This window comes from Astatotilapia calliptera, chromosome 17 (genome assembly GCF_964374335.1).
Source record: "Astatotilapia calliptera chromosome 17, fAstCal68.1, whole genome shotgun sequence".
In the NCBI taxonomy this organism is placed as follows: domain Eukaryota; kingdom Metazoa; phylum Chordata; class Actinopteri; order Cichliformes; family Cichlidae; genus Astatotilapia; species Astatotilapia calliptera.
The window spans coordinates 13,078,345-13,102,319 of NC_137438.1; the positions used below are offsets into that span (position 1 = coordinate 13,078,345).

Consider the following 23,975-nt stretch of genomic DNA (forward strand, 5'->3'; position numbering starts at 1 on the left):
TCAAACCATAATTTAATTTTGTTACCACTGGGCATATAATAACAGATCTGGACATCAGTAATAACAAAATTGTACTCACGCTAAAAGCTAAGATCTAGAACAAAGTCAAACAGGGCAAGAAATACAAGTTAGACTGTCAGACAGGTTTCAAACCCACATGTTTGCCAACATCACTTGTTCCCAGCGTTGAACAGTGAAACGATCACTCAAAAACTGGCTGACTTGAGGGATTACGCCATCGTTTCAGGTGTTCTGACTTTCAGCTTTACCTCAAAATATGTTGGGTTACATAATCTGCCTAAACTTTTGGTTGGTTGAAAATCTGCCTGAATGTCTGACTTGTGGTTTGTTTTGTAGAAATTAGTAGAAATGCCATGTTCTCAGCAATTATTTTGCTATGCACAGTGTTAAGCAATTGCAAAAGCCTTCCAAAATAAGACCAAGGTTATAATTTGGTGTGTGTTTTGGGGGAAAAAAAGACAACAGCAACACTTATGTGAAGTTGTGCAAGAAAACAAGTAAACCACCGTGCCCATGACTCCCACATTTAATCAGTTGAGGCTGTGATGTTATAATCATAGATAAGAATGCTGATTGTGCAGCTAGAAGACAATGCCTGCACAGTCCACGAATGTAGACAAAATCCAGTAAGCCAAACACAAATCTTTTTCTATGTATTGTTCCAATACTAATTTTATATTGCATGTAGTTTTATGTTTTAGAATATAATAATTGGGGTTGTTACTCAAAAAAGTAGAGTTACACATTACACTTCTTAAAAGTTATACAGTAAGTTACTTAGTTACATGCCAAAGAATCTAATTTGTTACATTATCTCTCCATTAAATAACCGTGCATTGCCACATACTTACCAGTTAACAATATAAAACGCTGGCTACAGTTCCCCACATGAACTGAAATCCCTAATGAGCACACACACAAGAGCTTTCTTTTAGTGTTATGTATGAAAACAAAGCCGACTACAAAAAGCAAAGATGACAACCAGCCCACAGAGATTTGAATTCGATTGCCACAGTGATTCTGCTGTAGAAACATGTACATGTAGTAGAACTGGAGGCTAAAATGCTGCAAGCCTGATTGTTCATCAGGTTGTTACCTGCTGAAACTCAGGCTCTGGCTGCTGGGATGTGGTCTGCATTTACTCAGCTTTATCATCAGCCTGCGTTCTTGGCTAGCTTTGTATTAGTATTCTGTCTGTGCAGGGGCTTCCAAAGACCCATAATTGTTTCTTGTCCTGTTGTGCAATAAAAAAGTATAAAAAGCAATGTCCATGTCTCTGCTGCAGGCTGCTCCACCAGTTTCCTCCTCCTGCACACCATCTGAAATCAGCTCATTGTGTTACAAGTGCGCAGGAAGAAAAAAGCATTTAGTTATTTGCAACACGTAGCAGTTGGCTCAGTCCGTTCTGCTTCCTAAGTGAAAGGGCCTTTAGCCGTTTTCTTACTGTAGCAGATACGGCATGTCTCATTAGTGCCATACAGTTTATGGAGAGAGCTTGTTATTTAATTTCATTATTTAAAACTCCAAATATTTTCATTTCAGCCTCCAGAACATCAGTAATAATTACGTTGAACCTTCAAAAACCAGTGGGGGACATGTAGGGGTGGGTACCAAATTCAGCATTGATACAGTTTTACACCAAATCACTGGGTGCCACTTTTGATATCAGTTCATATCTGGGGTTAGCTGTTCCCATCATTTTGGCACACACTGTTAGTGTGTGCCAAAAGTTACACATAATTGTTGGTGTGCAAAATGCAAACCACATCTAATCAGAGAAAAAATCTGGTCAAAACAGAGAGATTTGGTTTTGTGTTGTGTGTAAAGTGTTTCAAAGAAGTAAAATGTTTCAGTGGAGAAGTATAGACTCAAGAAAAAAAATTTAATTTATTATTTCTTTTTGAGCAAAGTCCAGAAAAACAGTTGTTATTCACTTCTGGTACCAAATACAGGTGCCTGTACTGATACCAGTGTGTTTTAAAGTATGAAAGGTAGCCAGCTGTAGTAACAACACAGTGCTTATGTCCATCTTTTATATATAGTCTTCAATTTTAATGTGTAGGCTTGAGGTCTTAATGTTAATCTGCCTGTTACCAATGTCCTCTATACACATCAAAGCTGTATCTAATGTTAGCAGTGTAGCTGTTACTTTAATCCATTTCAATTGTTGCCATATTAATCATATAAATTGGACCCAGACTTTCCTTCAGCATGGAGAATATAGAAGCTACTTAACAGTCATCATCTGTACCAAAACACTGAGGCTGGGTGTCAAAGCCTAGACAAACCCCTCGATGCTTAACTGAGATTACACAACAATTAAGATAAGAGAGGATGAGATTTTCCTCTCCCCTCAGTCTCTCACCCTCTCTCACTCAGTCTTGCTCTCTCCCTCCTTTTTTAAGTATGATTGTAAAGAATGTTGTTTAAAGAAGGGAAATTAAGTTTGCCTTTGATGTCTTCTGAAATATGAAACAGCCACACGCTTATAGAAATGTTAAACACTCACCACACACACGCTCACGCTGACACACACCAGCTGATTTCACTGGAAGCCGCTGCTTCGCCCAAACTTTATTATACAAATGCCCAAACAGACTAAACACTTACTTACTTTTCACTGGGAATTACTTAACTGCACAGTTTCAGTTTGACCTCTGTGGAAGTGAGCAGTCACCTGAGCCACCCCCTCACCCCCGCCTCCCGTAGTCTTTTCCCTCCCTCTACCTCTCACTCTCTCCCTCTGCTGCTTTCTGCTGACTCCTGGAATTATGATCTGTTTCCCGTCCACAGGAATAATAGAATACAGGAGGAAGAGGGGGGTCGTCAGCAGCTCTGTGGAACAGTAGTGAGGAGTCCAGCTACACTGTGGTTACATTCTGTTTGTATGTGTGTGTGTCTGCAAATGCGTTTATATCCAGATGTGCTAATGTGCGATGTTTTCCTCTTCATTTCCATAAACTTCACACATTAAAAGATTATCCTCGGACACGGACACACACATAGAAACAGAACTTAAACTCCATTAATGCTCATAAATCTTAACCCTCCTCCCATTATCTTGACAGTAAACGCCTCATGTATACAACCACGCGGCAGGCAGTGGGTCTCCACTCTTTACCAGAGCCTTCAGGCACTTAACACTATCGGCAGTCAGATCCAGCCACTCCAGTGTGTTTGGAGTGTGTGTGGAGTGTGTCCTCAGCCGCATAAATATTTATCACACGGCTACCCCAGGAATTTTAATGAGCACTGATGGAGAGCAATCAACACAGTAGAGCCAGTAGAGAGAGAGAGAGGCGAGAAGATGACATGAAGTGAGAGTTTGTGATAATTTAGCTTTTAAATATTAACATGACTTTCACTGTTTTCCCGAGAAGATTCACACACTCCTGCTTTCCTACTGATTTAGTCTTTTAAGAGTTTTTGTGTGTGGCTTTCTGCACTAAATATGTCATTACTGTGTGTGTGTGTGTGTGTGTGTGCGCGCACATGTGCAGTGTAGTATTGTACATACTCATCAAGGTGACAGGGCCACCCCTTAGAGGTCACTTAACACATTGTGTGCAGGCCAAGCTGCATGGGGAGTGAGGGAAGGAAACCTGAGCTGTAACTCACACAGCTCGCTCTCTCTCCCCCATAGACTCAAGCACATACATTGAATGAGACACGCTGGACCTGGCCTTTGACATCTGGCTGGGAGCGGCTAATAACTGTCTTGGATTCCTAAAGACGCAGCAGCTCGGAGTTCATTGAAATTTACTGCAGTGATGCTTTATTGACTTGAGGAAACAATAAATATGAAATCACTGATTTGTGTTGCCACAGAGTGGCACAAATGAAACCCACAGGTCTTCGTTTCTTCTGCTCAAGATTCCAGGATTTCATAAGATGCCAGATAAATTACACTAAATAGAAAGTATGTCAGTTTGAAGGAGTAGTGCAGACAGAGGTAACCTACATTTTTTTATGACTCTGGTTTCCATATTTTATTCCAGTGTAAACAACATATTGTGTCGAAAAGAGCTAAAATAAGCGGGTGCAGTCGTGCAGACAATATTTCTTCTTCAAATGTTAATTAACTGAAAGGAGAATATATGAGGATTTTTAGATTTTACGTGGTTTTAAAACGTTTAACCTCCTACCATATAATAGTAAATTCCTCGTAATACTATTTTTAGTTTATTTAAAGCAATAAAGTAATAACTTAAAATATTCTGTATAATCTAACCTGTTGGCCTGAATTTCTGTTACTTTATTACATTCTCTTTTCAGTTCAGTCACAGTTATATCTGCTAATGTAAGATCTGTGTATGTTTAACTTCTCTTACTAATCACTTTGAAACCCACCTTAGCGATCCTGAGCCTCAGCCCCAGGCTGAGAAGCACAATCTACTGTGCTTGAACAGATACTTCATGTCAGAGTCAAATTTTTGTGTCACTAGAATTAAGTATTAAGTTATTACCAAGTTATTACAAGATTATGATGTACTGTGAATTTAATTAGAAAAAGAAATGGTGAATGTGAAGCACTTAAAGAGCACCTTTTTAACATTCACCTGTTAATGCACACACACAACCCAGTGACAATAGAGCAGGCCAATCATCAATAACATCTTAGAACTCAGTAAGATGCTCAAAGATGCCCTGGCGTGTGGAAGGGCCATGGATGAAACTCTCAGCCATGTGATTTGTGGACAGCTCGCTCTCACACCTGAGCCATTAAAACAGAGACTACTGCTGTTGTACAAATTACTGCATCAGTCTCCGATTTCATCCCTCCCTCCTTCTCCCTTCCCTTTACTTGAAACTGAGGGTCTTTTGTGCTTTAAAGGAAGTGATAAGTTGAGGCGATGCTGGCGTTAGAAATTGACCAGTGACAGATTTGTGACTGTAGGTCCAGGCAGCACTGAAACGATGAAACTCACTTTTTTTGCTACAAGTATGTCCCCACCTGCACAGACACACAAACACAGATGGCGACTCCCACACCTGTGCACATTGTGCATGCATTAACTTTCATGTTTCTGCAGGCAGGCTAGGTATCAGTCTGCTCCTTCCTCATTGTCCCGCCTTCATGTCCTTGTCATTGTCCGCGCAGTAATTCATTCCGGGTTTAAAAGCCCTGGATCAGGGATGACTTCTTCCATCAAAATCCCACCGAGGTCAAAGATCAGAACATCTGGGTCTGGTTGGAACATCTGGGTCTGCTGGGGACATGGAGACCATGGGCTCCAGACTCTCACAGCGTTCTCGGCCCCTTTATCTAATTTCCTTTGAAGTATTTGCAGCCTCATGTCCACTACTGTACAAATACCAGAGGCACTACTGGACTTCCAAAACCACATCATAGTCTCCCAGCATGCAATCCTCAGGGCAAGAGAGAGGAAAGAGAATCGGTTTCTTGAAAATGTTTGATCTAGGTAGGTTTGCAGTCGGAAGAAAAATAAATGCAGCTTAGGGACATTTAGCATTTTTTAATCTATCCTGACAATTGTACTTGGTGTGTGTGCATGTGTGCGTGCGTGTGTGTGTGTATGTGTGTGTGCGTGTTCACACATCGCTGCCTGTTAGTGTGTATGTGCCCTTATGTGGGGGTCAGCCCGTGTGCTGTGTGATTTATTGAAAGGCCTTGTAGTGATACCAGATTCCTTTGCGTTAAATGCCTGCTCTGAGGGCCTCTTACTGGCTGTGTGCTTTATGGACCATGATCACACCCTATTTGTCTCTCACTTTTACATTTCTAAGGATTAATTTTATGGCTTCTCATCTTTATTAGACTGGATAGTGTAAGAAAAAGGGCAAAAGAGCAGAATGAGTAAGGGAAGGTCAGACCGCATACTTGAGGACATGTCAGGCTTTTTGTATTACGAGTGATTGTTTGACTGTATAGGTTACAGTTATATTTTGAGTCTTTTCAATAGTCATACTGCTTTTGTTTTATCTGATGTTTCGGTCTAGTCCAAAAGTACTTTTTTAATGAACAGTAAACTGTAGGAAGATGTTGTGGCTTTTTAGATTGTCCAGTTAAGTTCCATTTATTTCCAGTCATTACCAGTACAGCTGATCAAATAAACTGAGCTGATCAGGAAGAAAGAGGAAAGGACCACCTAGTGCTAAAATCATCAACTTATATGCATTACCAAAGCATACTCCAGGCATGTGATGAAGATCCTTTTACATCCCAGTCTCATAACTATTGCTTGGGAGCTAAGATTAGATAAAAACTGGGGATGTTGTGGTTTTATTTCAATCTGCAATTTGAGTCTGTGCTTTTTCTCTTTCAAAGTTTGGATCAATCTGGGATCGGTTCGGCCACTACAATCACTCCATTTGTTCCTGAGGAAAGTTTCTGGCTGGTGTTTTCCACATACCAATTACTTGTGGCAGTGTTCATCGCATAATCAGGACAGAAAATCGTCTCAGAATCAAAGATGCGTTTTTTAATACTTAGTTAAGGTTTTTAATTCAGAAACTTATAGAAATGACTTTACAGCCATGAGCTGATGATCAGAATTGACCGAAATGATGTTGCCTTATTTGTGTAACGCTTTGTAAATAATAAATGTGACCCTCTTTTTACTCGTCTGACAAAATGAACTCTTTGATGCCACTCAGAGACCTCAATGCCCCTTCATAGGCTTTAACTTAGTCTCGGTTGATGAGCAGGGGCCTGTTCTTCGTACCTCGCTAAGTAAGTTAGCTGGATTAGATTGTTGACGATTTCGCGTGATCCTGGATCGTTCGGTTCCCCGAAGCTCATCCGGGACTTGCTGTCATAGCAACAGAGCCGTAAGCGTAAACCTGCTCGGGAGCAGGTTTACTTTATGTAAACAAGATTAGATCGCGGCCACGCAGGTATGTCCGCTTCATTTATACGAAAGCAACAGCGATATTCCACCACTGTTTCACCATAAATAAATAACATCAATGTAACTAAAGATAATGCAGCACTTGATCCTTTTATTGATGTCACACAGATACATACAGGTCATTTCCTAAAAAAGGGAAATGTACTATTAACATTCTATTACATGTATGTGATTATTACAGATGTAATTCATATTTCAGAGTAGTAATTGTAAATTACTTCGTGTACTCAAGATGAGAGACCACGGCTATAAAAGCGAAGGTGGATTTGGGAAGCCTGTCGCAGCCATGTCCTGTCCGTATACGCGAGCAACCCATTGCGGAAGGTGCAAGATTGATAAGGAGAGTCCTCAGAATTCAGCGTATATTGCGGGATAGACAGGATCCTTTAGCTCAGCGCGACAGTGTGCTCATTGAGAGATATCGATTTTCCCGTGAGGGTATTATTCACTTAACCAACTTGTTGACAAGGGGGTGCAGGACCACCACCTGTCTTTTTTTCCTCTGCCCTTTTCTTGGTTGCTGTTATGAACAAACTAACAGAGTATTACAGGCCAGTATTACCTTGCCAAGAGACGAAAAGCAATCTAAGAGATAAATATTACCATTCTGTAGACTACTCCTGTATTCCACTTTTACTTGTTCCCATGTTCTTGTGGGTCCTGTTGTGGCTCTAATGTGAAAGGGGATATAATATAACATATTATAATATAATATAATGCCATATGATATTGGACAATATAGTGTCATATGATAGATCTACCCTACCGCCTACTGGTGTTGGCCAGAGGGGCCGATGGCGCGATATGGCAGCCTGGCTACAACCGTAGCTGCCTCCACCAGTGTGTGAATGTGGGAGTGAATGAATAGTGGTATCGTAAAGCGCTTTGGGTGCCTTGGAAAGCGCTATATAAACCCAATCCATTATTATTAGTATTATTATTAAATTACCTACGAGTTTGATTTGTCAGCAACTTTCTGCCAGCCCTCTCTCCTTGCTTCTGCAGCCTTTGCAGTGTTCTCTTGCGTTTTAATTAAACTCTGAAACTCCTGAAATCCCTCACTCATGAGTTCTTGCTCTGCTGCCGGAAAATACCGAGCGCGCCCCTTCGACATTTTCGCCGACCAATCAGCGGGTTGCCGATCAATGTTTCTACTATCGATGCGTAGCCCCTTTTACGACACCCAGTGATGTCACATTACTGCGTCCAGCTGTACTAATCGTCAACAGCAGGCGTGTTCGGGGAACCGGATTAGCGAGCTCACGGTTAGCGCGATGGTTTGGTCTTGGATGTGTCATTTGATCTTGGATGTAGTAAGCGACGTACGAAGAACAGGCCCCAGGTGTAGATCATATTGTCATTCAACTTGTGAGAGCCACATTTTGTCACAGCTTAAAAAAAAATTATTTATTTATTTATTTTTTTAGATTTGTGCTGCTTAATTGTGTTATTATGACTGCTACATATTTGCAGACACGGACAGAACGCTGAGTTAAACAGGACGTACCAAGCTGTTGGGTTTGGTTCCAAATCGGATCCATATGAAGATTGTATTGTGCCCCCATCTGTTAGTAGTTCATGTTGAATTATTCGCTACATGCTCTGTTTGGGTGAATTCACTTGGCCACAGAACGCTCTTGTTAGCAGTTTGGACTCAGCTTTTATTTCACTGAGTGGTACTCTGCAGTATGAGCTCTGATGGTGAGGTTGTCTGTCACCTGTAGAAATCCTGGTTGACAAAGACCAGACGCTGGATTAACTTCCTGGATGCTGAACCGTGTGGTTACGTGCTAAGAAGGCAGACTTAGCAGACAAGAGTCTGATTTCAGCAGATGTTTTCCTGCCAAACTCAGATGGAGATTTCAGGCCTAACAGTAGTGGTGACAAAATGCTGATTTAAATACAAGGAATGGCTCTGCCTTCTTCCTCCCAGCTTCACGTGTTGTTCGATTTACACGTATATTATGTGGTGGGCTATATAGCCTTAAAAATATATCATGATATTTCAAAAAAATTCACAAAATGCTATTTATGTAAAAAACAAAATACTGAGCAGTCTCTAAACTGAATAGTCTCTCCTTCCTTGTAGCCTGGTTGTACTCGATGATGTGTTTTTTGCCTCAAGTGGTCAAAAAAGTGCGTCCACCTTTAGCAAGAATCGTTCTCCGAGGTTGTTAGAGTAGTTTTACTTTATTAAATCCTCATTGGAGGCTGTGGTCATTGTGGCTGTCACTGCTGTAGCAGTGATATCACAATATAACACTTTAATATCTCCTAAAAAAGAATAATTTCACCAGTATTATCGTGGATAGCGCACACCCCTCATTTAAATCCCAATCTGCTCAGTGCTTTAGAGCTTTCACTGTCTTAGTAAAGTTACTATTCAACAGAAAATATACAGGCGGAGTACGAATACTTGCTCTAAAGATACATTCATCTTTTTAGATGTGTAGCTGGTTAACACATCAACTTGAATCCAACCATTTTTGACATCACATAAACTTGGAACATGTTTTAATAGGTCCTTTCCATTAGCAGTAAGTAAGGATTTATGTTGTCTGTTTTGGCACATATTCTGCAAGAATTTCTTCTTTAATATTTAGATAAATTATTTAAACTCACAACCTTACGGTTACTTTGCTTCCAGTCATATAAAACCACAAAACGATGTGATCTCTTGATGCGTAATACATATTAAGCACCACCACCGTGGACTGTAAATAGGGTATGAGAGAGATGTCCGTCATGCGTGTTACCCTTTGAAAGGAAAACAAAGTCAAAGAAGTAAAAAGTGTGCCATGTGTGGTCAAGGTTCACTTATAAAATTGCCTCTCCTGACCATTAACAGCACTGTCAGGCCATCTATCAGTCACACCGAATGGCAGTAAAGGAGCTTGTATTAAGCTCCTTATGCAAAATGCTGCAGCTGGAAGTTTGGAGTCTCGCTGCTCTGCATTTCCATCACCCTCCTCAGTTTCCCTCACAGTTAATTGTGTGGTTCTAAAACTTGGTTTGCAAAGACATTACTGTTTCTACAGTGTTTGTAAGAGTGCTGTGATTTACCAGATAAGAAGAAGCTCAGGTTAAAGTACAAATCTCCAGATGTGTGTAAGAAAACGCCGTCTGTTTTGGACTTTGGGGTAAATTTGCTGGTCAAAGCTGTACCTGTAAGGCAGTCGCAGGCTTTGGGAGCTCGCCTCTAAACTCCAGGTGCGTGGATGAATTTGTCACTTGTCTCGTTTAACAGAACGCAGACACAGTGACTCTTTAAAGATGGAGTCTGCGCTCCAGGTTCAGTCCATTGAGTTCAGGTAAGGGTCTTGCCATTGGCAGCAGGTGTTGCAGCTTCATATTTATTTCACTTCATTTGAACTACGTATGCATGCAGACAGAATCTAAACAAAAGGCAACTTTGGGATTTTTTTCCCTGCAGGTCAAACTTCCTGCATTTGTTTACTTTCCCTTTTCAAGCATCTGTCTCCGAAACACTCACATCAGATTAGACTTAACTATCCTGCTGTTTAGCAAACCATCACTAACAAAGGTATAAACCATGTGACTCCCTGATGTATAGAAATTATAAAGGAGGTGCAGTTGCTACTTGTTAATGTCAGCTTACCGCTTTTCTCTAAACCAGTTCGTGACTAGACCAGTTGATGTTTCTTTTATGCCAGCTATGAAATGTTCTCCATTACAAACCCTAATCAATATAATTATGAAGCAAGTGGATTATTTAATATAATTGTGGAGTAAGTCGCCCTATAATAATTACATTCAGCCTCATGATAAATTATGTCTCATTGCTGCAGGTAATTAGTCTGAAAATGTTTCCAGTTATGGCTTTGAGTGCCAAAATCGTTTGTGAGTAATGTACAGAGCTGCTCACATGAGAAAGAGCTGTTTGTCCTGCTGTTACAGACAGAGGAGAAAATGGGCTGAAGCTTTCATCTGCTCGGCTGTATATAGACCATGCAGAGTTAAAAATAAAAAGACCGCTCACCCAGAATTGAACCAAGTTTTCAACTCGGGCCGAATAATATCAAACTGAACGCTGTCAGAAACCTGAATCGGCCTGTGCTTGTTCCCTCCGTGTGTGTTCAGTGTTCTTGCCTTTGTGTGTAATCAGAAGAGTGTGATTAAGCGCTGTGGAGCCTCTCTGAGATGTGGGTCCCCGCTCTCTAAAAGGCTCAAGTATGCCAGCGCTGCTGTGTGCGTTCCTCTGTAATAAGATCACCCAGAAAAGACGTTTTCAAGAGGTTCAGTGTCAGATGGTAACACTGCTCTGCTCGGTGCACTTTACCCTGAGCTGCTGTTCATAGGTGGGGTTTGGCGTCGCATTTCCGGCTAACAGTGTGTGCTATAAAGCGATATTCATTTCAACTTTGCAACAACAGTTTGAAAAAGAGCCTACTGTGTTTAAACGACAAAGCCAGGCCCGTAAAAGAAACGGTTTGGACCGACTGCACCCCGCTTCCAACGTTTACGCGAGAAGCGGGTACACCGGCTGTGAGTCAGGCCTCGTCGTTCAGCCTGAGTGTTGGACCTCACTGATGCTCATGTGGCTGAATGAAAGCAAATCCCCTGCACGTTCCAAAGTCTTGTGGAAAGACTGAAACTAGAAGAGCGGCATCTGCACGCAGCAGCAAAGTCAGTTAAGTCTTAAAATGGTAGTTCTGGTTGACACGGTGACACTTAAGGTTGTTTAAGCTGGCAACACTAAGAGCGTATCGACCATGAAATACCCTTTTGAGCTGAAAGTTTAGCGAGTATTTACCGTTCCTTTGGTTATTTGTCTCGTGTTGTATTTTTTAAGTCAAACTTGTTTTTCTTCATGGATTGCATTATCCTTACACTAACACTTACTGTATACGTATCCTCTTTCAAATTCCAGAGACCAGCTCCTTAGCTCTTCCTCTCTTTCAGGTTACGTCACTACATGTGATGTTCACACATGCAGGATCTTGTCCGCTGAATTCCATCCAGTATGCGCATGCATCATTTTCTGTATACCTCTCTGTGCACATGGATGTCGTTTATTACCTATCAATGTATGTGCATATGTATGTGCAGCTAACAGCAGAGATCAGCAGAAACACGATTAGCCTGAAAACATATTTGCCAGGTTAGTTAAAAACAAATAATAACACCCTTTAGCAGCCACACTATGCATGCATGTAACCCATTGAAGCAATGACAGATTGCACCACTGATAGTACAGACTGCTGCCACAGTGAGTTTCAGAGGCTATTTTGTTTGGTTGTCCTCAGACTTTTGGTCTTGGAGCATGAGGAGGCCCGTGTAGTGCAGAGAGAAAAGAAAAGAGAGAAGCACAGGGGAAACCCAGCACAGCACTTTGAGCACTTCTTGAGAAACCACCACTGCAGCAATAACTGTGTTTAACACGAGCCGTCCTGTATAAAAGTATTAAAATCACAGAATCAGCCTTTCTTCGTCTGTGTGTTCGACACAGTTGTCCATGAGTGAGAATCTTTGTAAATATAAGAAATAGAATAGTGGGAATAGAAGTCGGAGAAAGGACTGAAGCTTAAAAAAGACGCACAAAGAAGAGGCTTCTCTCTCTTTCTTTTTTTTATTTGGACTCGCTTTGGTGGTCTGAAGCAGGGTCTCACTGGATCTTGAACCCGGTGCAAAACCCAGCGGGGGGGAGAATGAGTGAGGGGTTGAGGGGGGAGAGGGTGAGTGGGGGGGGTCCTGAGCTAGGGGTTACACCACCAGAGTCCCACAATTCATCATGCTCTGGCACCAACGGGGGCTGTCTGGACAGATCGGAGGTGGGGAGCCGAGAGGGGGGGATTGATGGCCAGGGAGACTCTGTGACCTCCTTTTTTCCCCCAAGAGATGAGATAATGTGTGCATGTATGTGGGAGAGAGAAAGTTATCATCACCCTCCATCCCTTGCATCCTGTTGAAGACATCAAGTTTGGATATTGAGTTTGATCCAGCACGTCTTCATATCGGAGTGACACATCAGCTGGGCTGAGGGGTCTCCTCCTCACAGGCGTCAGATCAGTCATGACAGAGCCTTTGTTTTTCTTTCTCCCCCTCTCTCCTTTCCCTTCTTTCTCCTTTTCTCTGGCTCCTCTCTGTCTTTTTACTAGGACTACCTACAAGGTGACAGCACCAAAGCCTCTCAGAAGTTGGGTTGGAAGCCAAAGGTGACTTTTGAGGTAGGTTGGTTTGAGAGCACAGCCGGTTGGTCCTGCTGGATAGCATTAGCACACATATAATAAATGTAATGGGAGTAGTTTTCCACGCGTGTAGACAATGGCATGACGTGATGAAATCAAAGGTGACTGAAAAAAAACCCCCAAATCAAAACATTTCAATGACAAATGAAAGAATGGTTTTGAAAGCCTGTAACGATTTCTAGAAACGCAGCCTTCTTTCAGCGAACTGTTAAAAGAAAATACACAAAGGTTCACTGCATCAAATCCACACGAAGCAACAGAAAACCAACCAGCACGTGAGTTTTGAGTCTTTTAGCTTTTAGATTAGAATTTTATTACAGTTGTATATTTTATCTACTTTTCATTTTATGCCGCATCAGATTATTATAAAGCTCTTTGGTACCAAAGCTCTTTGTTTATTCCTTTCTGTGAATAGTGCTATAAAAATAAATACTTGCTTTATAACATTTTGTATGTTGTTTAGAAATCAGCCTTTTAATAAAATATTATTAAGCAAAGACTACTATAAATTAAGCAAATATTTCTCATTATATTTTTTGTAATTATATACTGAGAAAAGCACTTCTAAAATATATATATTCAATTCAATTCAATCTTTATTGGCAGACTTCATGTCCATAAAAACAAGACAAGAAACAAGAAACACCCCCCCCCCCCCCCCCCACAACACAAGGTATAAACCATTAAATATATATATGTATATAAATAAGTATATAAAGCATAATTATATTTCAATATATATATTGAAATATAATGAAATGTACTTCAAATAAATATTATACATATTTTAGAAAATGTAATTTTTTGAAGTGCTTAGACGCTTTGATTAAATAGTTTCTAAGGCTAAATAATATATTAATAATGCAGCCAGTGTTGAGAAAACACAACTGTGTTTTTCGGTTAAACCTTATTTATTTTGGAGAAAGAAAAAAAAAAAGAAAACTACGGTTCAAGGTTTCATATTTTCTCAACTTTACCTGCTCGGGAAGTTTGGCTGAACTATAAAAATATAAATTCTGAATCTTCTGATAAACAAAAACAATCTTATCTCCTATCTGTCGCTGCAGACACTCCAAAGCTCTGAGCTATACAATATGACCCAACGACACAAGCACGTTATGGATCATTGTCAGGTCCTAATGCTGATAAACTCGATGTATTTATTATGTTTATCCAGCTGCAGTATAACTGTGTGTGGAAGGGAGGTCTTCACGTAGGCCGAGTTTGAACCGCGGGTGTAAACGAGCCTTACTTCATGTATTTTATGTTTGTGTCTTTACCTTTTAGAGATATCAACCTTTCCAAATATATAAATCTGATCCTGTCCCCTTGCAGGATCTGGTGAAGGAGATGGTCGATGCAGACATCGATCTCATGAAGAAAAATCCAAATGCCTGAGGCCAAGTCAGTCGGGCATGTTTTAGCACTCCTGGGTTCTTCCACTGAGACCCATAGTGGAAGACCCACCTTTCCTTTTTACCTGTATGACTCTTCTAAATCAATTGATTGTCTTGTTGCGGGTGTTCGAGTGAATAATGGTTGTTGTTGTATCTGTTGTCTGTTTCTCATATTTAGATTGATTAAATACCTTTTACATTTTAACACTGATTATGTTTTATTGTTATTACTGAGGGGTTTTATTGTATTTTTTTTCCCATTGTTTTGGGACTGTCAACGCTGAAATCTTTTCCCCTGAAGTGTGACGTGGAAAAAGTAAAATGAATGAATAGAAATGAATGGATATTTTTATCTTTTATTAATATGAGCAGGGGATCCATTTGGTACAATAAAAAAAAGTCTTTTAACATCGTGTCTGTTTGTTTTCTCATGAAACACAATAAATTGTATAGAAGGCCTAATTTGTTTTTCTTTTTTTAAATCTAAGGAAATGTGGGAAATAAAAGCTGCAAATCCAGGTTTGAACCGCAGGTTGCGTGCGCGGAGTGTGCATGTGCACGCGCATGGGATCCCCAGTTTGTGCAGAGGTCTGGCTCTTCTCCTGTCGTTTCTTTCCTCTGTGTTTGCTCCTAATTCCAAGTTTTTCTTTAGAATGTACCAGAACACTGCGCTCCTTTATTCTGAGGGAAATGCGTTTTTCTCCTGCTCTCAAACATCTACCTGGAAACATCTACATCTGGGTCGTGAGCGGCCTTGTGGCCTAAAATGAATGCCCGCATTTAAACTGTTGGCCCTGACTTGTTGTGACCCTGACGGTAACGGTTGCTGGGTGTGTTGGACACTCGTAACTGTTCCCACTTTGCAGAAGTTAGATGACTTCTTCTTCCTTAACAGCCACACTGCTTTCTCTTTGCTCGTCTTTATTGTTTAATTCGAGGTATTGAATCCAAAAGGGTCGTTTTCACGAGGGCACGTCATTCATACTTGTTTAAGAAAAAGAGTATATTTGATTAAAATGCTGCGACTGGAAATGATGTAGTGCTGTCATGTGTCTAACAGCCTAGTCATCAATCCTCTGCTCTTATTGACTGTACAGGAGACCTGACGCTCCCTATAGATTACATTATATTATTTGTTGTGTTTAATGATGGGCCTTACTATCTTACATTCCAGCCCTCCTGTATCACACTATTAATAAATATGAATGCAGAAGCAATCTAGTGTGTTTACAGTATTTGTGGGAATTTAGCTCTGTTAAAAACAGTCGAACAGTAACTCTGCATTTATATCTTCAAAATATAAAGTATGTGCGTGCAGCCAAAATCTACTTTATCTCAAATGAAAGTGCACGTGCACCAGAATGGCCTATCTCAGATGTAGTATGTGATATTTTATTAAAGTATTATTACAAATATTTATGTAAGGCGCCTTTTCTCAATTTCCCGAAAATCATTAAAGTTGTGAAATAAGGTTTTTTTTTTGTTTTTTTGAGGTTTTTTTGGTTGTTTTTTTAAGTGCGGCATCTTATTTCCACGTGGAATGCTAAATGAAGTATCTCCGATTTAAATGCAGCACTCGATAGATGTCGGTCCCTCCTCAGAGCACACTGCTGCTGTCAGGTTTTGACATTCAACTTGCGCGGACCGTGAGCGGTCTGTGGAGGGTGGGATCGCCTGTGTGTTTTTCTGGACGGCACCTACAGGACATTTAAAAGTCTCTGTGATCGTCCTGGACAGCGCTGAGTCTGTGCTGACTCCAGATTGGAAACAGATGTTGCTCTGAGGTTGTTTGGGCCCCCTAAAGCGCGCTGAGAGCACACAACACACTGAGCCCGCGGCCTCACACAGGTGCACCAAGTATTCCCCTTTAATAACATTTAGGCACGTTTTGTGATCGGCTCTGCTGCTGGCGCACAAACAAAGAAAAGATGACTGAGATTTGAACCGAGAAGGAGTCTCGGAAGGAGGAGGGGAGCAGACTTGTGCAGCTAAATAAACGTTTTTAAGGAGATTAAACGGCTCTAAAGTCACGATTTTCAGAATCCCTGAAAAACGCGAATATAATAATTTTTTGTCAAATCAAACGCACGAGAGATATTGTAGGGGGAGGTGATCCCTAAAGTGAAAGCTGCAGGAGGGAGAAGCTGCTCCTTTCTTTCAAAGCTCCAGCTTTACTGAGCACATTTGGACAGACGGCCACAGAGTGGAAGACGGAGAAAAGGATCCGACCAGTGTCCTCTATCATTTGTTATTAGGAAGAGAAAATACTGATCTCGCCCCTGAATATCATCCGTCCATCCATTTTTTTTAAACCTCTTATGGAGTGAGCCTATCCCAGCTAACATATGAGAGGTACGGACAGGTCGCCAGCCCTACACAGGGCCTCACTGAATATCAAGTTCAATTAAATTAACACGAATCGGAGCACTATCCCGGGACAGTGGAGGTCACCTGCTTGTCGTGTTACTGAGATATCAAGGACATAAAAGATATCCCATTCTTTATTATTACTGCTGGTCTACAGTGCAGACACCTTAAAATATTACGATTTTAAAAAGCGTTAAAAACAGTGTAAATACACATAAAAAATAAATAAATAAAACAAATGCTGGAATTTTAGAAACTCTGAAAATTCATAGTGAGAAACTGGAAAACTACGTGACTAGAGCCTTCACCAAAAATCCACGCAGGCACAAAACAAGACGCAAAATAAACCGTTTACACTGAAGCCTCGATTTCAGCCCACTTTAGGCTAAATGGTGAATCCTCACTCCTTTAATTGGTTTGATATGTAAAGTCATTAGGACACGATGGGCTTTTCTTCTTTATTCTTCTTTTAAGAAAAATAATACATCGAGGAAAAAACGCAGGAGGCCAGATTCGTGCAGGAAATACAGACGCGATTTCAATCACTGCTCCTGCGCGATGGGATTTAGCTCTGCTCCCGCGAACTCCTCTGTGTGTGTGTGTGTGTGTGTGTGTGTGTGTGTGTGTGTGTGTGTGTGTGTGTGTGTGCCTCTCACAGGAGAGGTGAGGAGTGTGTGAGGGGGGTACGGGCTTACAGTTTAGTCGGTAACTGTGAGATGGCCGCAGTTGCCAGAACTTGTATGCATATAACATGCAAATTTGAAGTATTAAAAAAATAAATAAAAACAATAACAAAAAAATTAAGCTGTGGATACAAAAGGTCTGTATGGGAGAATCTGGTTAGTAGATTGGACGCAAAACCCGCAGCGAGTGTCAGTGTGGAAATTGTTCCTGTTTAATTTCAGGCTCAACCTTCAGAAATAAAAATTCAAACTAGAACAAAATGCATAACACCCGCGAAAATGCGTTAAACTCTGTAGAGATTTTATTCTATTTTGTTTTTTCTGTGTGAAACAGAAAGCTTTTTAAGCAGTCAGTAAAAAACAGAGCCTCCTTATTATTTTTTTAAAAAAGCCCCCTTCAAATGTGTGGGGCGCCCACATGTTTCCAGGAGCTTCATATGTTTCCCCATAAGCGCTCTGATACCTGCCAAACCTTTAGAGCGCATGCTGTGGGCTATCGGGTTGCTTTGCCACTCGTGACTACGGCACTTGTGCAAAGATCTGGCCTTCAACGCTAATCAGACACTGGGATGAATTCCCCATGTAGAACATCTGCAGACAGCCGGGGCCGTAAACTACACCTACGCTCGTGTGATCCCTCGAGGCTACAGTCATACTAATGTGAACATTAAAGTATCCCGAATGCGGCATTAAACAATAATTCCTTAACTGGGGCTTCTGTGAGCACTTCAGTGCGCGCCTGAAGCTCCCCTTCTCTTCCGGGACTCCCTTTAGTTTGACTGTTTGTTATTGTTTGATACACTGCAGGCCGTGAAGCTGCCACAGCCAGCCTGCGATGTGCACTGCATGTGAAGCTGCTTTGGATAAAGCAGGGACGGGCTTTAACGCAAGCTGCTCACCGTCCTTCCCTAAAGTGCATTGTTGACATCCTCTCCACTGACCTCCATCACCTCCTCCTGTCTTGTACTTGCAATGAAAAACGACTCGCCATCGTGACTGGCTTTTCCTTCTTGACTCTTGAGTGCTGATCAATCACAAAGGCGTTTGTTTGGAGGGAATAACGCGTTTCTCGTATTAGCCTGCGCTCTGCGTGCAACTGGTGGTTATTTCCACATTTATTTATTTGATTTGTATGTAGTGCAGATTGCATTTGAACCGCAGTCTTAACCTCACCTGCGTGGTTTGTAGCAGAGGAGAAACGGCACATTGTTTATGTTAGCTTTAATGAGCTTGACTCATCTGACTGCTGGCCCTGGGGAGCGTTTGCGTGCTGGATTTCTTTCTTTCTTTCTTTTTTTACTTTTACTGACTCATTAAAAACCAATCCACACGGGCCGAAAACTAACAGTCACGTTTAAGCTTCAACTACCAGCCACTTAAAACACACACACACGCACACACACACTGCTCTGTTTTGTTTTCAGCTTTAATGCCCTGCAGCTCGATGATTGCAGAGGTTAGAAGCCGCCATTAAAATAATAATAATTTTTTTTATTATTATTATTATTATTATTATTATTATTATTATTATTATTATTATTATTATTATTATTATTGTGTGGAGTATATGTACTCGCTAATAAGATTATTATAATAATAATGAATAATAATATAATTGTTTTGCATGATTAAGGGGTTCCCGCCATGAAGTTACATGTAACTGATATTTTTCCTGATTATTCTTTTCTAACTTTAGATATATGTATATATATTTTTTTTCTTCTAAAGTCAGATTTTTTTTTAAAGAAACTTCAGGGACCATATCTAATTAACACTGAGCATGCGTGTCTCCGTGTAAAACTGCCTACGCGCATAAGAATGACATTTTAAAAAGGCCGCTGTAAAGTTTTAATAGCAACCTTGTTTTTTTGTTGCTTTTCTTTAAGGAGGGAGGGGGGGGGGGGTCCCCAAGTCATCGGGGAATTACTGGAGTAAACACGTGACACAGCAGTAATATTTCAATCAGCCAGAGCTGCGGTAAATCTCGAGCCTCCAGGAAACAAACAAACATTTAAAAATAAAGCAAAGCTGGCTGCAGTACATCCCTCTGTCACAGATCGTACCCATCAGGCCGTCATCCTGGTGCATCGACAAGGACCCCCCACCACCCCCACCCCACGCGGGGGTCTCCTCCAGCAGCAAAATTAACTCTGAAGACAAATCCAAAAACAACTGCATCCAAAAAGCTCCCATCATCATTCCCAAACAGCAGTCAGACGGAAGCCTGCTCACTTTGCAATGACTGATTTGTTTTGCTGACAAGGCCTTCAGTGAGTTCAGACCGCGTTGGTGAGCTGCTGCCACACGTGCATTTATTTACCGCCGGCGTTTACACTCCAGGATTGAACATATACAGCGCGCAGGTGAGGCTGGAGCCTCGCATTAAAAAAAGAAAATGGCATCTGCTAAGCTGCTTTCACTTTGAAAGGTAAACTCGGCTCGCCTGTGCATGGGCCACAGTCTGAAGTCAACCGACTTATAAAAGCTTTTCCATCAAGTTGGAAAATTTATGTATTCACTTAAATACTTTAATACGCATAAACGGGCTTTTATTTTGTTTATTTCTTTCTCCTTCTCTCTTTAAAAAATCAGAACGTTTAGGTGAATTTAGCGCTTTATAATACATTTTGAATTGAAATATATTTAACTACCGTGCAGCTATTTCTGAATTCAAGAAATGTCCCCTTACTTTGGCTCTAGCGTTACTAATAAATCACTCAAATTCAAATAAACGGCACTTTATTAAACAAAACAAAATGTAATGCCTTCAAAGTATTTTTTAAACAAATAACACAAAATGAATAGAATAAGTCAGTATAGGCTACACAGTCCCTCTATTTCTATACAAGAACTGGGACAATTAAAATGCAGCAATAAGAAAACTGCGGAGGGGGAAAAAGTGTTTGGTCCTCAATGTCCAACCACTCCCTTTTCCTAAAAAATAAATTACTATATTAGGCTATAATTTACAGTCTAGTCGTAACAGCCGGGTTTGAGCCATCTTTAGAAACTATTCTCGAAGTGAGAGGGAAGGAAACTTACGTGTTTTGGTGTTACACAGCTCTGCACAAAAAATACAAAAGACAAAAAATCTCTCTGAATCGCTTGTCCATTCGGAGTGTGAATGAAAGACCAAAAGTACAAAAAAATATAGAGAGAAATTATATATTAGAGTTATTAATTTAAAAGATGCGCTTGGCTTTCAGAACTTTTCATAAACAAAAGCTCCTGAGGTGCGATAGATGGACTGTCCGGACGGGAAGGCCATCTGACAGCTATTATTCCCGTTCAATGGAGAGCCGTTCAGCCCGATCCGCTGGGACTCGAACATCTCCCGCACCGAGTGGAAGTTCTGCTGCTGCGCCGGGTAACCCGGGCTCAAGTGACTCAGGTCCCCATACCAAGATGCGAGCCGACCCTGGTGTGCGTGGTGACCGTCCTGGCCCGCCTGACTCAGGTTTCCGTGCCCAAGTGAGGACGCGGTGGTCGTGGTGATGCAATAATCGGGCAGAGCCTCGTCCACTGTGGTGGAAGGGGCCAGGTGGCCGCTGGAGGATCTATCCCCTGCGTATAGACTCATGGCTTGCATGTTGCAGTGATAAGTGGCGTTGGAGCCCGTGGAAATGGCGTTCTGGTTGCAGGTCGTTGAGCTGTAAGCGGACGTCTGGTTCGGCGAGTAGCTGAGCGGCAGTGAAGGGGCGATACCTGTCCGAGAGGAGGCGATGTGAGGTGGGGAGAGCTCGGCCTGCGGAGACCCCCGCATGGAGGTCATGATGTTATCCACGCTGAAGCCCTGCGCAGGGGCCTGGCCGTGGTGATGGTGCTCGGTTCCTTCGATGCTGAGTGACCGGGTGGAGGGGACGCTGTGCGGGCTGCCCGTTGACAGGCTGCTTCTGCTATCTGGACTCTCGATTTTGGGCACGGCGCCCAGGGTCGGGGATGCGGCCTGAGGCGGCGTGGAGTTCCCATTCTCAGTCTTTATATCCTGGATCCGCACCGGCTGGGAGCCCTGCATGGACGGCTCGGGCTCCCGGCCCGCCGTGCGGACAGAGGGATCTTTGCTTTGCCTGTCCCGCTCGTCCTTGTCCCTCTGCACGTCCTTCTTTTTGAACCTCTTCCGGCGCCGTAGAAAGCTGCCGTTCTCAAACATGTTGTAGGAGTCGGGGTCCAAAGTCCAGTAGCTGCCCTTACCGGGCTTCTTGTCGTCCCGGGGCACTTTAACAAAGCACTCGTTGAGGGACAGGTTGTGCCGTATGCTGTTCTGCCAGCCCTGCTTGTTGTCCCGGTAGAAGGGGAACCTCTCCATGATAAATTGATAAATCCCGTTCAGGGTGATCTTCTTTTCTGGCGAGTTCTGAATCGCCATGGTGATGAGGGCGATGTAGCTGTAAGGGGGTTTCACCATGTCCTTCGGCTGGTGCTGAGGAGTGTACGGTCCGTACGGCCGGGCCATGCTGGCCGGGTACTGCTCGTGGGCTGCGTGCGAGTACATGCTCATAGCCGCAGGCATTCCCGTGTATCCCCCGCCGGCCCGGTAGTAGCTCTGATCGCTGCTGATGTAGGGCACGACTCCCAAAGAATTGGGACTGGAGACGGAATAGCGCGCCTGCATCCTGCGCAATGCGTAAAACCTCCCCAAAGCGCTCTCCCTCCACAAACTGTCACAACTTCAGCTTGGGCTCCGATCTCTCTCGCAGCTCTCTGTTCACTGTAGAAGTTCCTTTTTCTAAGCCGCAGCTCGCCAGGGTGAACCGAAGAGAGCACGCACTGCTACAGTGAACATTTGGAAACTAAGAGGGCTGGAGGAGTTGCAACGAGGAACTTTTTTTTTACCCTTCACATTTTTTTCCTCCCTTTTGGCTGCTCGGACTGCTCCACCCCGAATCCGAATGTGTGCTCCATTATCCAATGGGACGGCGAAATGAACCTGTGGAAACGCTGCACGGTGATAAAAGTTACTACCCCCACTCTTTCCTCCACCCCTCCTTCTCCTCCTCCCCCGCACTTCTTTCCCTGACTTCTCAGTTCAGATCACGGAATTATTAAAATGCTTTTCAGGGTGTGCCCAAAGTGCCAAAAGATTCATTTAATGGCCCAAATTGTGAGTTATTTATTATTTTCTATTAACTCTTCATTTTGAGACTCGTAAAATAACTTCACGGTGAAAATGGAGAAAGTGGATTTATTGTGTATAATTGATCGGAATAAGGTTTTGTTTTTTTCTTGGGTTTTTTTTTGGTTACCACAAATTCTTAAGGAATTTCTCTCATAGCAGACACGAGCCTGATATCAATTTCCAAAATGTAAAAAAACGCGAACGTGCACAATTAAAACTGCAGTTAAATCCCTTCAGCGATGCACGGTGATCTGAGACCTGTCAGTTTTGTGAGATATCAGATGAGCCTGAGCCTCTGAATAAACAAGCGGACATGAAAGAGCGTGGATGCCTCCCCGCTCCTCCCCGACAGCGCCGGTGGGCGGTGTGCACAAACTAATTAAAGGCTAAATGAAGCTCATTTGGCCCAGCTGGGTGTGGAGAAGTTCCCCAGGGCGCGAGCGGCTGCTGAGACGTTTTTGAAAGATGAAGACCTCCAAATGTCACTCGCACTAGACGGAGTGTTAACAGAGCCATGGAAGTTCTCGGTGATTTCTGTGTGAGAGGTGTTAGCCGAATTCAAAGTAATTTAAAGGCTTTAGAAATTTACATTTCCTTATTTAAATATTTTTTCAAATAATCTAAATTATTAATCTTATCATACAAACTAAGAACTTGATTGAAGATCAGATTTTAAAAAACTAAACTATGTGGTTTGTTTTGTTGCTGAAAGACGAACTTCCCCGCCATACTGCTCTATTTCAGACAAGACTCATATTTCTCTCATGTTTTTAAAGTTCAGTATTGTAGATAATAATTTTCACAGAGAAGTCTGTCATATTTTCTGTTATAAATCAAGCTTTTGCCGATGTTAGTAAATGAAAAAAGGTTTATTTTTACTTAAGAACTTATTTATATAAAAAATAATACTAAACAAAGCAGGCCTGCATGGAGCACCGCGTGGCTTTATCTGAAATATTTATTTATTTTCTTAAACGATGCTCGTATGAAGGAGACACGAAACTCAAAGAATCCTAAACGAAAACCTTTTGGTGATCCAAGTAGAAACAAGTGTTTGAAAAACCTTATTTGGAGGCAAAGTCAGCAAATTCTCAGTCAGTTTTTCTTTTTATTAAACATAAACAGTGATTGTATATATGCGGTTTTTATGTCCCGATGACATAAAAGTTAATCTCAATATTTGATAACGCTTCTATGTTTGGCCTTGAAGAGCACAGAGACTCATCTCTTGAAAACACTGCAAAATGCAAAACAAACAAAAAAGAAATCATTCACGTCTCTGTGAACTAACTGCGCTAAGACCAGTGACG

General features: G+C 41.8%; 2 protein-coding genes across 2 annotated transcripts in view; one reads left to right on the plus strand and one right to left on the minus strand.

Moving 5' to 3' along the window:
- Nucleotides 1-14,907, plus strand: part of gmds (GDP-mannose 4,6-dehydratase) — a 210,276-nt gene extending 195,369 nt beyond the window's left edge. The window contains exons 10-11 of the mRNA XM_026147546.2: nt 13,013-13,081; nt 14,438-14,907. Coding sequence (XP_026003331.1) covers nt 13,013-13,081; nt 14,438-14,500 — 132 coding nt within the window. The 3' untranslated portion in view covers nt 14,501-14,907. The remainder of the gene's footprint in view (nt 1-13,012; nt 13,082-14,437) is intronic.
- A 5,364-nt stretch (nt 14,908-20,271) lies between these two features.
- foxc1b (forkhead box C1b) lies at nt 20,272-22,347 on the minus strand. The gene has a single exon (XM_026147545.2). The coding sequence runs from the start codon at nt 22,159-22,161 to the stop codon at nt 20,752-20,754; it is 1,410 nt and encodes a 469-aa protein (XP_026003330.1). The 5' UTR covers nt 22,162-22,347; the 3' UTR covers nt 20,272-20,751.
- Between the last annotated feature and the right edge of the window lie 1,628 nt (nt 22,348-23,975).

Coding starts and splice junctions, on each gene's coding strand:
- foxc1b (XM_026147545.2), bottom strand. CDS start 22,161: ATGCAGGCGCGCTATTCCGTCTCCAGTCCCAATTCTTTGGGAGTCGTG.